Source organism: Phyllostomus hastatus, unplaced genomic scaffold, assembly GCF_019186645.2.
Source record: "Phyllostomus hastatus isolate PE091 unplaced genomic scaffold, TTU_PhHast_1.1 phas_contig_150, whole genome shotgun sequence".
In the NCBI taxonomy this organism is placed as follows: Eukaryota; Metazoa; Chordata; class Mammalia; order Chiroptera; family Phyllostomidae; genus Phyllostomus; species Phyllostomus hastatus.
Window position 1 is genome coordinate 27,481,707 of NW_025333611.1, and position 11,799 is coordinate 27,493,505.

The 11,799-nt window shown below is 44.5% G+C and overlaps 1 protein-coding gene across 1 annotated transcript; it reads left to right on the forward strand.

Moving 5' to 3' along the window:
* The first annotated feature begins 1,126 nt into the window (after nucleotides 1-1,126).
* On the forward strand, nucleotides 1,127-3,382 carry CD14 (CD14 molecule). Its single transcript, XM_045830203.1, has 2 exons — nucleotides 1,127-1,631; nucleotides 1,733-3,382. The coding sequence occupies exons 1-2, from the start codon at nucleotides 1,629-1,631 to the stop codon at nucleotides 2,858-2,860; spliced, it is 1,131 nt and encodes a 376-aa protein (XP_045686159.1). The 5' UTR covers nucleotides 1,127-1,628; the 3' UTR covers nucleotides 2,861-3,382.
* Nucleotides 3,383-11,799: the final 8,417 nt, after the last annotated feature.

The window sequence follows — 11,799 nt, forward strand, 5'->3', positions numbered from 1 at the left end:
ACCGGCAGCATGGCTAGGTGAAGAAAGCAACATATCCACTATCCTAGAGCTAATAGGCTCTTTTTTTTTTTAAGGGTTTATTTATTTATTTTTAGAGAGAGGGGAAGGGCAGGAGAAAGAGAAGGGGAGAAACATCAGTGTCTGGTTGCCTCTCACATGGCCCCCATTGGGGATCTGGCCTGCAACCCAGACACGTGCCCTGAACTGGGAATCAAACCAGTGACCCTTTGGTCACAGCCCACACTCAGTCCACTGAGCTAAACCAGCCAGGGCTTTTTTTTTTTTTTTAAGATTTTATTAACGTGATGGGCTCTTTTATACATGATGTTTTGGGGAAGAAAGATGTAAGTTGTTTAAAAGAATTTACACTGTTTATAGATGGGAAGAGGAGAAATGGAGACAGCTCCACGATAGGCACACAGTCTAGAAGGAAGAAATATTTGCTACTTTGATTAGTTACAGACAACAGCCCTAAGTGTTCGTGCCTGTGCAAGATGCAACAAAGATGCATCCTAGTGGTCAGACAGACGCCTAGAGGTTTATTCAAAACTCCAAAACTTCAGGAATGTGAACAGTCTTTGTTAGTTGGTCCACAGCTATCATCTGGTTAACTATTCCTGTCTCACTCATTCTCTGACTCCTCTAATTTTATTTAGAACATCTCAGAATTTTTCTCTTGTCAAAGCATAAACCCTACCCCACGCTCTGGGACATTTGCCTTTTTTGTTAAAACAAGTGAGTTACTAATTAACCCTCCTTCACCATAGGTCCAGCCCTTCCTTCCTAGGACACAGGAATTGTGTTGGGGGGGAGGGCAGGGGAGCACTAGGTGCAAGTGGGAAAATGGTGTTTAAAATATCTAGCTCATTTTCAGGATGGGGAAATGAAAACTGTAAGAGCAAGTGGCTAGGCCAATGTGTTTTTGTCAAACACCTCTATTTAAGAAAGATATTACTTTCTTAATCAACAAAGTTAAACAGAGAACAAGTCAGCAAAATTTTTAAAAAGGGAAGGGGAGTTGTTCTCTACATAAACTTCCTTCCCTTGAACTTAATTCCAGCCCTCGGAGTCAGTAGATGAAATTTGCGATCTCTTCCACAAAAGATCCAGGTAAATATGAGAGGATATTCAGGGAATTGAACTTAGATGATGGGAAGTTAATAGCAACCACCAAGACTAGGGACAAGTCAAAGAAACAACCCCGGCTGAGTCGCTGGGATGTAGGCGGGGGAGACAAGAGTCCTGGTAGGAGGCGCTGGGGATCCTCCTTTCTCCATACCCACCAGGGAAGCCCGGGGCTCCTGAGTCATCAGGGCACAGCCCGGGGCAGAGCACACTAGAGGTCTCTCAGGCTTGTTCCTGTTACGCCCCTCCTCCAGGCAACATCGTTCACTGCACAATTTCCCAGAAGGGTGTTAAATGCAGTGATGAAAAGAGGTGGGGAGTGACCAGGGTTCACAGAGGAGGGAACAAAGTGACATTCTCGGGGCTATATAAACTCTCCGAGGCCGCCAAAGGGTGTGTGGAGGCTGGAAGCTGGCTAGTGCAGCCAGAGAGGAAAGAAGCCGAAGTCCTTCCCAGAGCCGGCCGGGGACGCAGGGGCTCTGAGCACACACCACCTATCGATCATGGTGAGCACACGGCCTTGGGGCCGAACCCTGGGGCCGAACTGGGGCTACTCGGGGAATTCCGGGGACTGGCTGGGCCGCCCTGACCTCCGCTCTCCTTCCAGGTGCGCGCGCCCTGCCCGCTGCTGCTGCTGCTGCTGCTGCTGGTGCCGCCTCTGCTTCAGCTCTCCGCGGCCACACCGGAGCCCTGCGAGATAGACGACGAGGACGTGCGCTGCGTCTGCAACTTCACGGATCCGGAGCCGGACTGGTCCAGCGCCTTACAGTGTATGAGTGCCCTCGAGGTGGAGGTCCATGGCAGCGGCCGCAGCCTGCAACAATTTGAAAAGTTTGCCGACACCAACCCGAAGGAGTATGTTGACTTGGTCAGGGCTCTGCGCTTGCAGAGACTCACGGTCGGCGCCGCACAGATTCCGGCTCCGCTTCTCGTCGCCGTCCTGCGTGGGCTCGGGTCCTCCCGCCTCAAGCAACTAACGCTCGTGGACTTGGAAGTAACCGGCACGATGCCGGTGCCACCTCTGGAAGACCTTGGACCTAAGCTTCTCACCCTCAGTCTCCGTAACGTCTCGTGGGCAACAGGAGATGCCTGGCTCGCCAAACTGCAGCAGTGGCTCAAGCCAGGCCTCAAAAAACTGAACATTGCGCAAGCACACTCGCTCGCCTTTCTCTGCGCAGACCTCCACACCTTCTCCTCCCTCCAGACCCTGGACCTGTCGGACAATCCCGCACTGGGAGAGCGCGGACTGACTGCGGCTCTCTGTCCCAACAAATTCCCGACCCTGGAGGAGCTAACGCTGCGCAACTCTGGGATGGAAACGCTAAGCGGCGTGTGCGCAGCGCTGGCGGCGGCGGGTGTGAAACCACAGCGCTTAGACCTCAGCCACAACTCTCTGCGCGCCACGACCCAGGGCGCTCCCGCTTGCACCTGGCCCAGCGCACTGAACTCTCTCAACCTGTCGTTCGCTGGCCTGGAGCAGGTGCCTCAAGGACTGCCGGCAGAGCTCAGTGTGCTTGATCTCAGCTGCAACAGGCTGCGCAAGATGCCGAGGCTAGAGGAGCTGCCCAAGGTGACTAGCCTGACACTGGACGGGAATCCCTTCCAGGAACCGGATGCCTCCAAATACCAAGAAGTCCCGAACTCCGGTGTGGTCCCAGTCTCCACGTGTTCAGCCCTGGCCATGGGGATGTCAGGAACTGTTGCACTGCTTCGAGGGGCTGGGGCCTTGGCCTGAGAAGGCCCAGGGGAGAAGAATGGATTGGCTCAGGTTGCCGTGGCTCTGGAGGAGCCTCGGCAGGAAGCCTCTACCAACCACTTTTCTGCCCATCTTCATTAAAATCTTAAGCAGCGGTCCTTGTCATTCACTCAGCAGATGTTTGCTGTGTGTCTGCTAAGTACTAGGCACAATGATGGATGGGGAATCCATTATATTGAGATTTTCTTCATCCCAATTCCCCAGAAACGATATCTGCCTAAGCAGAGAACTTCAGGGGTGGAAGGCTCAAGGGGATGCTGCCTGTCTAGGGCTGTGTGGAAGAAACAAAGGGTTCCTGTGCAATCCAGGCTTTTTGAGCAGATTACTGGTACCTGTGTAAAAGGCTATTTGTAAACATAACAGGGAAGGTACAGAATGTTTCCTTTCTGGTGCATTTTTCATGATCCAGCTGGTCTCCCCAAAACAATAAAAGCCGCAGCCACTTGCTTCCTCTCTGTCTCTGAGGCAGGAAGGACAGCTGTGCCTGCTGTCCTACATTAACTCTGAGTTGTCTAATTTTAAGATACCTCTCCTGCTCCGTAAATCTCCCCTGCGCACACCTGCACTCTGAGTTCCACTGTGATGTCTGACGGTAAATTCGGTCATGGGGAAGTGGTGCAGCCATTAAACTGCCTCTGAACCACAGATCTTGTGATTAGGTTGGTATATACTGTATAACTGTTTCAGGATGGCTCTTTGATTTGCAAATAGGATAACGTCTTAGACCCATCACAGGGCAATTAACAAGATTGCCCCTCATCCACATTATCTCAGAAACCCAGGATATCAGCTAAGAGGTGCAGTTCCTTCTAAGAGTTCCTTCTCTACTAAATCTGATAGGCAGCCACACTCATCAGAGAGCTAGATACCTGCCTCTCGGGCTGGAAAGAGGCATGCAAACAGAGTCCTCCAGCCTGCCTCCTTTCAGTGTCCAGAACCACACAGATAGGACTGGAGAATGAAAATTAGTATTGATAGGAGCATCACATAGGTCACCAGACCACAGACTCAAAAAATCATGGGGACAGCTAAATAAACTGCCAACCCCATCAGGAAAACCCACTGGGGTATCCTAAAGAGGACTTCATCCAGCCTGTTGGGACATTTCTAGTATCAGAGAATTAACCACTTTAAGCAGCTTCTCACATTGAATAGCTCTGAGAACTCTTCTCCAAACAGTTACAGGGGCCTTGTTCCACCTCAGGCTCTGTGCTAGGAGCCTGGTGTACAAAGATAAATCAGAAAATTCATGCTCTTGGGGAATTCTCAATGCAGTAAGGAAGACACATAAACAAGATAGTTGTGATTCAATGACTGGGAAAGATCAACTCTGTAAGGGAAGGATGGTCCTCTGGAAGCCTGTACAGATGAAAAGACATTTCATATGGGTCTTGAGAGGTGCATACCACTTCCTCAGGAAGAACATCCCAGGCAAAAATGGGTAGTATGATAAAAGGCTCAGAAACATGTCCTGCCTGGTGTGGCTCAGTGGATTGAGTGCCGGGCTGTGAACCAAAGGGTTGCCAGTTCAATTCCCAGTCAGGGCATGTGCCTGGGTTGTGGGCCAGCTCCCCAGTGGGGACTGTGAGAGGTAAGCACACACTGATGCTTCTCTCCCTCTCTTTCTCCCTCATTCCCCTCTCTAAAAGTAATATGGCCAAACCTGGGAATTATCACTGATTAGGTAGGGCTAAAATCATGAGGATGGAAGCTGGAAACATTCACTGAAGTGCCTGTCATGTGTCATGCACTCTGTTAAACCCTGTGACATAACAAAAGTAAAGCAGAAGTTCTTGTTTGTATGAAGTTCAGATTCTAATTTGCTGGTGGGGGTGAGAGGAAGACAATAAGCATCTGAAACTTTGGTAAGTGCTATGAAGAGAAAGGAGACAGAGTGCTGAGAACTGATATGTTATCAGGATTGTTAGGAAAGGCCTCTCTGATATGTGATTTTTAACTGATACCCACATGCATTGGGAGAGAGAGCTTGAGGATATCTGGGCGAATAGCATTTGAAGCAGAGACAACAGCATATACATTCAAAGATCCTGAGGTCTTTGAGATGTTAAAGAAAACAATAAGGAGTACAGTGCAGTGGAAGGAGAGTACACAGGGATGGTAGGGAGAATGGTAAGAGATGAGATTAGAGGTAGTAGCAGGGCCAGATCACGCAGAGCCTTGTAAAACAATCCTACTCAAAATATGGTCCAAAACAAGGGCCAGGCTGCAAATTGTTTATTATTGCACTATGAGGAGATAAGTAAAAGAGTCAGGAATAAGTATTTTATAATTTTATAAAATTTTACATCTCAGCAACATATCTATCATATTTTACAAAAGTGTCATCTGCAATGGATTGGAACTTTAAAAATGAAACATGGTGCCCTGACCGGTGTGGCTCAGTTGCTTGGGCATTGTCCCACAAAGCAAAGGGTCAGTGGTTCAATTCCCAGCCAGGGCACATGCTTGTGTTGCAGAATCAGTCCCTGGTCGAGGCTCATTACAAGAGGCAACAGGTCGATATGTCTTTCTCACACTGATGTTTTTCTCCTTCTCTTTCTTCCTCCCTTCCCCTCTCTCTAAAAAAATAAAAATAAATAAAATCTTTTTAAAGAAAGAAAGTTGGTCTCGTGTTTGAGAAGCACTGTAAATACGGAGCATAGTAAAGACTTTGGCTCTTGTTCTTAGTAAGCTTAGGAGCCACCTCCCTCCTCTGACCTTAGAAGGAAGTTTTCAACCTTTCACCATTGAGTATGTTATGTTCATTGTTTTTTAAGATGAGAGAAATAGCATGGTTGTGGGCAGATGGGAATAGGCCAGTAGAGAAGGAAAACTTGATGATTCAGGAGAAAGAAGTGAGTCGTGCTGGAGGACTGTCCTCAAGGAGATAAAAGGAACCGGTACCTACATTCCCCAGTGGAGTGTTTGGCCTTAGTGGAAGCATGGAAACAATCAATGCAGAGTCCAGGCTAGAAGGCAGCATATCTGGGCCAAGATGTCAGTGGGTAATCATGGTAGCAGGAGTCTGTGGAGCTTCTATGAAACTGAAGCTCTAAATAAAGATCTTCAAATGTCAGGCACCTTCTCATTGTTCTCAGGATTCAACTCAAATGTTACCTTACGTGAAGAAGCCCCTTCGCCTCATTTTCTTCACAGCATTGATCTCAAATGGAAATCATCTTCTTTACTTATGTCTGTTTGTTTTTGTTTGTTTAGTACTGTGCTGAAAGCTCCACAAGAGCAACGATTGGTGTTAATCTTGTTGAATTATGAATCCTCAGTCACTAAAACAGTGCCTGGCATGCGGCAGTTGCTCCATAAATCTTTACTAAATAATTAATTGAACAAATGAGAGGGGTAGGCTGAGGCTTTTATTGTTGCTATGAGTTAAGAAAAGACCAATGTACTTCACTGAAGTCAAATACAAAGATTTGCCTAACTGAGACAAATAACTTAGGTGTCACAGTTCCAGTGGCAAAGGATGTAGTGTTTTTTTTTTTTATCTGATAGTACACAAAGCCCAGGGGGAGGATTCATTCATTCAAAATTGGGGGTGGGTGCACAGGGCAGCCCACGTGAAGCCCAAAGATTGAGTAAGTTGCTGCTGCTGAGGGCAAGGCTGAAAAATGTGTCCTACACAGGGAAGGAAGTGAGACAAGAAGTGAGGGATGAACTGAGAGAAGCAAGGGACCCATTTCCACATGCACAGTAACATCAGATATCCGGTGTGGTCTGACCGATTTTGTACCACAAGGGCAGGATTGGAGGTCATAAGACTTCCTTTTCTGAGCCAAAAGAAGTCCCTCTTATAGCTTCCTCTTTTGTTCCTATCCTGTCCTCTGGAACCAACTGGATATCAATTTATTTCCTCAGAAATCCTTGTTCCCTGAGTCAAGAGTTTTTGTTCTCTCCCATGGAGTCTTCTTTTCTCCGACACAACCCCTCCACCCCCGCCACTCCTTCTAATACTCAAAGCCCTCTCGTTCTCCAGATCATGGAGACTCTTTCTAGGCTACTTAGAATGATCTAGAGTAAAAGATAGTTGAACAATGACTTGGATATTTGAAGAATTAAAAACTTTCCTAGTTTTCACTCTGGCTGGTGTGGCTCAGTGGACTGAGCACCAGTCTGCAAACCTAAAGGTCACTGGTTCGATTCCCTGTTCAGGGCACATGTCTGGGTTGCGGACTGAGTCCCCAGTTGGGGGTGTGCAAGAGGCAACCGATCAATGTATCTCTCACACATCGATGTTTCTCTCTTTCTCCCTCCTTTCCCCCTTCTCTAAAAATAAATTAAAAAATAAAATAAAACAGACTTAATAGTACCTATCTATAAGGAATGTCTGTAGCACAGAGACACATCTATCGCAGCAGCCCTGATTGTTTTCTTCTTTGTCAGAGCCTCTGCGTTCAGAAGACTAGGGCCACCGAAGTGCCGGCAACTGATTCAATCACTCTGGTGCTTCGCTCCCTCTCTTTCTCCCTCCTTTTCCCTCTCTATGAAAAATAATACATAAAATCTTTTTTTTATTTCCTAGTTTTCTTTTTTAATATGGTATACTGTATGCTAGGTAGGATATTGTGGTTATGTATAAGAGAATGCTTGATAAAGCCATTACAAGAGAGGAAAATTGCAGTCCCATGTCTGCTATGAATGTGAATCTGGGAACCCCAGCCAAATGCTAGAAACTGACTCCAGCAACGTGTAAGAAGAATTACACACCAATGACCAACTGGGATTCATCCCAGGAATGCAAAGTTAATGTATATGTGTATATATATATATATATATATATATATATACTTGCAATAAACATCCTGAAAATGAAATTTAAAATTTTTATTCAGAATAGCATCAAAAAGAATAAAATACTTAGGAGTAAATACAACAAAAGAAGAGAAAATTTAAACTTCTAAAACTACAAAATATTGGTGAAAGAAAGTAAAGAAGATCTAAATAAATGGAATAACATTCCATTTTGATGGAAATTAATGTTGTTAAGATGTCCATTCTCTCCTAAATAATCTAGAGAGTCAATGAAATTTTTATAAGAATCTAAGCTGACTTTTTGTATAAATTGACATGATGATTCCAAAGTTCACATAAATTTCAACAGAAGCTAAATACATAAAATAATCCTATACAAGAACAAAGTTGGAGTACCCACACCCACTGATTTCAAAACTTACTGTGAGTCAACAGTACTCAAGACAGTGTTGGCACTCCCTTCTTGGGGCTCGTCCACTTGAATCTCCTTTTCGAGTGAATTTTCTTTCTCCAAATCTTTAAGGGTCCCCATGAGGCTTGCAACCCGGGGAGCAATGGGCAGTGGCAGCTTGTTCAGGGCTAACCCCTGCAACTCGTCCCCAAAGCCCCTTTTTCTCTGACTCCCCAGTGAGCTGACGGCAGACCTGCCTCGGCTCACTTCTTCCCACAACGTTCCTGGACAGCCAAAGCAGCCCCGCCTAGGCCCTCTCCTGTCGCTTCTTCTATCCTGGGCCCTTCCTGGTTTCTCTGTCCCCAGCTTTAATAAACGTACTCTCAAAATGAAACAAACAAACAAAAAACAGCGTTGTTCTGGCATAAGAATGAACAAAGAGACTAGCAGAAGAGGAGTCCACAAATAAACCCATGTTTCTATGGCCAGCTGATTTTGACAAGGATGCCAAAAATATGCAATATGGACCCTGACTGGTGTCACTCAGTTGGTTGGGCATCATTCTGAAAAGCAAAAGGTCACTGGCTCTCTTCTTGGTCAGGGGACACGCCTGGGCTGTGGGTTCGGTCCCCTGTCAGGGTGTTACCAAACAATGTTTCTCACAGCAAAACATTTCTCTCCCTCTCTGTCCCTCCCTTCTCTTCTCTCTAAAATTAAATAAATGAATATTTGAAAAAATATCCAATATGGAAATGCTAATCTTTTTAACAAATGGCACTGGGTCACCTGGATGTTCAGATACAGATGAGTGAAGTTGGGCCCTTACCTTAGGCCATACACAAAAATTTAACTCAAAATGGACCAATTAACTAAATATATGGAGCTAAAACTATAAATCTCTTAGAAAAAAAACACAGAATTTAATATTCATGACCTGGCAGTGAATTCTTAGATATGACCTCAAAATCAAGAGCAACAAGAGAAAAAAATGATAAACTGGATTTCATCAAAATTAAAAACTTTTGTTTATCAAAAGACATTATGAAATGATGAGAAGACAATCTACAAAATGGGCAAAAGCATTTGAAAATGACATATGTGATCGTGGTCTGGTATCCGTCATGTACAGAGAGATCCTACAATTCAGCCACAAAAAGACAAACATCCCAAGTAAAAAGTGGGGAAAAGACTTGAACAACCATTTTTCCAAAGAAAATGTACAAATGCCCAACAAGCACATGGAAAGATGCTCAACATCATTATTCATTTGTGAAATACTAAAGCAAATAACTATTAAAAACTGGGCAAAAACTCGAATGTATATTTCTACAAAGAGGCTATGCAAATGGCCAAGGAGCATGTGAAAGACACTCAAAATCATTGGTCATTAAGGAAACACAAACAAAAAACTCCAGGAGGTACCACTTCACACCTAGAGTCTGACTCTAATAAAAAGAAAATTACTGTGGGCAAGGATGTGGAGAAATAGGAACCCTCACACATGGCTCAAGGGAATGCAAAACGGTGCAGTTACTGTAGAAACACTTTGGTGGTTAATAAAAAGTTAAATATATAATTACCACATGAACCATCAGTTCCATTCCCTGGTATGAAATGAAGGCTATGTGTTCACACAGAGGAGTGAAAATAAAAGAAATAAAAGCATATGTCCACACAGAAACTGGCACACAAATGTTTGTAGCAGCGTTATTCATAACACCGAAAAGAGGGGAGCAACCCAAATGGGCATCGACAACTGGTGGGTAAACAAATGGTGGTACGTATATGGGATATCGTTCAGCCGAAAAGGGGCATGTGTGGATTTATGCCACAGTTTGGATGAACCTCAAAAACTAATGCTGATTGAGAGAAACAAGATGCTAAAAGTCACAGATTGTACAATTTCTTTTACATGATACACAAAGGATAGCAAAATCCATAGAGACAGAGAGATAATGACTAAAATGGGGTGGGGAGGGGAAACAATTACTTAATGGGTATGGTGCATTTTGGAGGGTGATGAAAAAGTTATGAAACTAGAGAGAAGTGATGGTTGCACAACATTGTGAATACACTATATGCCGCTGAACTATTCAGTTTAAAATGGTTAATTGGCCCTGGTTGATGTGGTCCAGGGAACTGATTGTTGGCCTGCGAACCAGAGGGTCACCGATTTGATTCCCAGTTAGGGCACATGCCTGGGTTGCAGACCAGGTCCCCAGTAGGGGGGGCGTGAGAGGCAACCACACATTGATGTTTCTCTCCCTCTCTTTCACCTTCCCTTCCCATCTTTCTAAAAATACAACTGTAAAATACAACTATAAACAGTAGTAAACCGTAATGATAAGTACTAGAATGTGTAGGATGAGGGGAGTCCTAGTGAATGCCTGGCTCTGACTGGATAGGGGTGGGAGTAACACAGAGGAGGTGACACTCGAAATGGGGTTTTGGAGGATGTGTAGGAATTCAAGACATTGCAAGTAGAGAAAGAAAAGGGGTGGGCAATGTTTCTATACAGAGGGAACACAGTGGACAAAGTCTTGGAGGTGTGAAAACCGCAATTTCCGTACTGAGAGCTGGGAAAGCTGAAGACGTGGTGTACAGGGAGAATAGAAGTAGCAGGAAAGGAAGGCAGGGACCAGATCATGAGGAGTTTGGCAGTCCCCGTTAATTCCTTTCAGCTAGGAATTAAGCAGGATTTCTTTGTTAGAGCAACAGTGTGGATGTGCTTCTTTTTGCCTAAATTAAACTTTATATCTTGGCAATATTTTATTGACTCATTTTTAAAATGTTCACTAATGTACCGCTTACTGTATGCCAGGCACTGTTTTAATACTTAGTATAAACTCGTTCTCCTCGACAGTGGTTTTCAACATCATCAGAATCACCTGGAAGTCTTCTTAACACACAGTTTCCGATGCAGTAGGTGTGGGGTGAGGCCTGAGAATTTTCTTTTCATTCCAGTTCCCAGGAGATGCTTGATGTCTCTGGCCCAAAGAACACACTTCGAGAAACACAACTTTATACCAACATTTTATGAGGAAGGTACCATTATTGTCACCATCATCTCCATTTTGCAGACATGGAAACAAACAAGTGGAAAGTTAAGCAACTTGCCTAAGGACCATACAGCTCTTATACTACTTCCCCTGTGGTGGAGCTGGGATTAAACATCAGGAGCCATGGCCCATGTCTCCTAATTCAGAGGCTGCACACCAGGAGACTTAAGGGATGGCATTTTCAATCCTTGTTTGCAGCCATCGCATGTGCATGACACATACACAGAGTGGGTCGTTACTGACATCTGAGATAAAGGAGTTAGACACGCTGCTGACACCAGTGTGGGAATGTCCTGGAGGAACTCTCTAGGTCCTTACAATGAAGATTTCTTATGGGTCCTACTGGGATGATACCAGGATTTAGAATGCACAAGTATCGATGTACAAAGGGACTATTAAGTGTGTAAAAGGAAACTACATTAAGTAAAAAGTGACAACTCAAGATTAAATTGTACATAAATTAAATACTCAATATTTGTTGTTTTGAAAATATTCATTTTAACTTTTTGTAAATCATAAAAATCAACAGTGTATAAAGAAGACAACCTTGTGACATATGCTGCTTTTGGGGTGTCCTGAGAGGAAAATGCCAATTCTTTCATGAATCTGCTCGTTTTTCACACCTTGACCTAATTTGTATCATCTCCCTGGTTTCCTTCCAATAAATAATTTCTTTATCAAAGAAAAAGTTAAGCACAGAG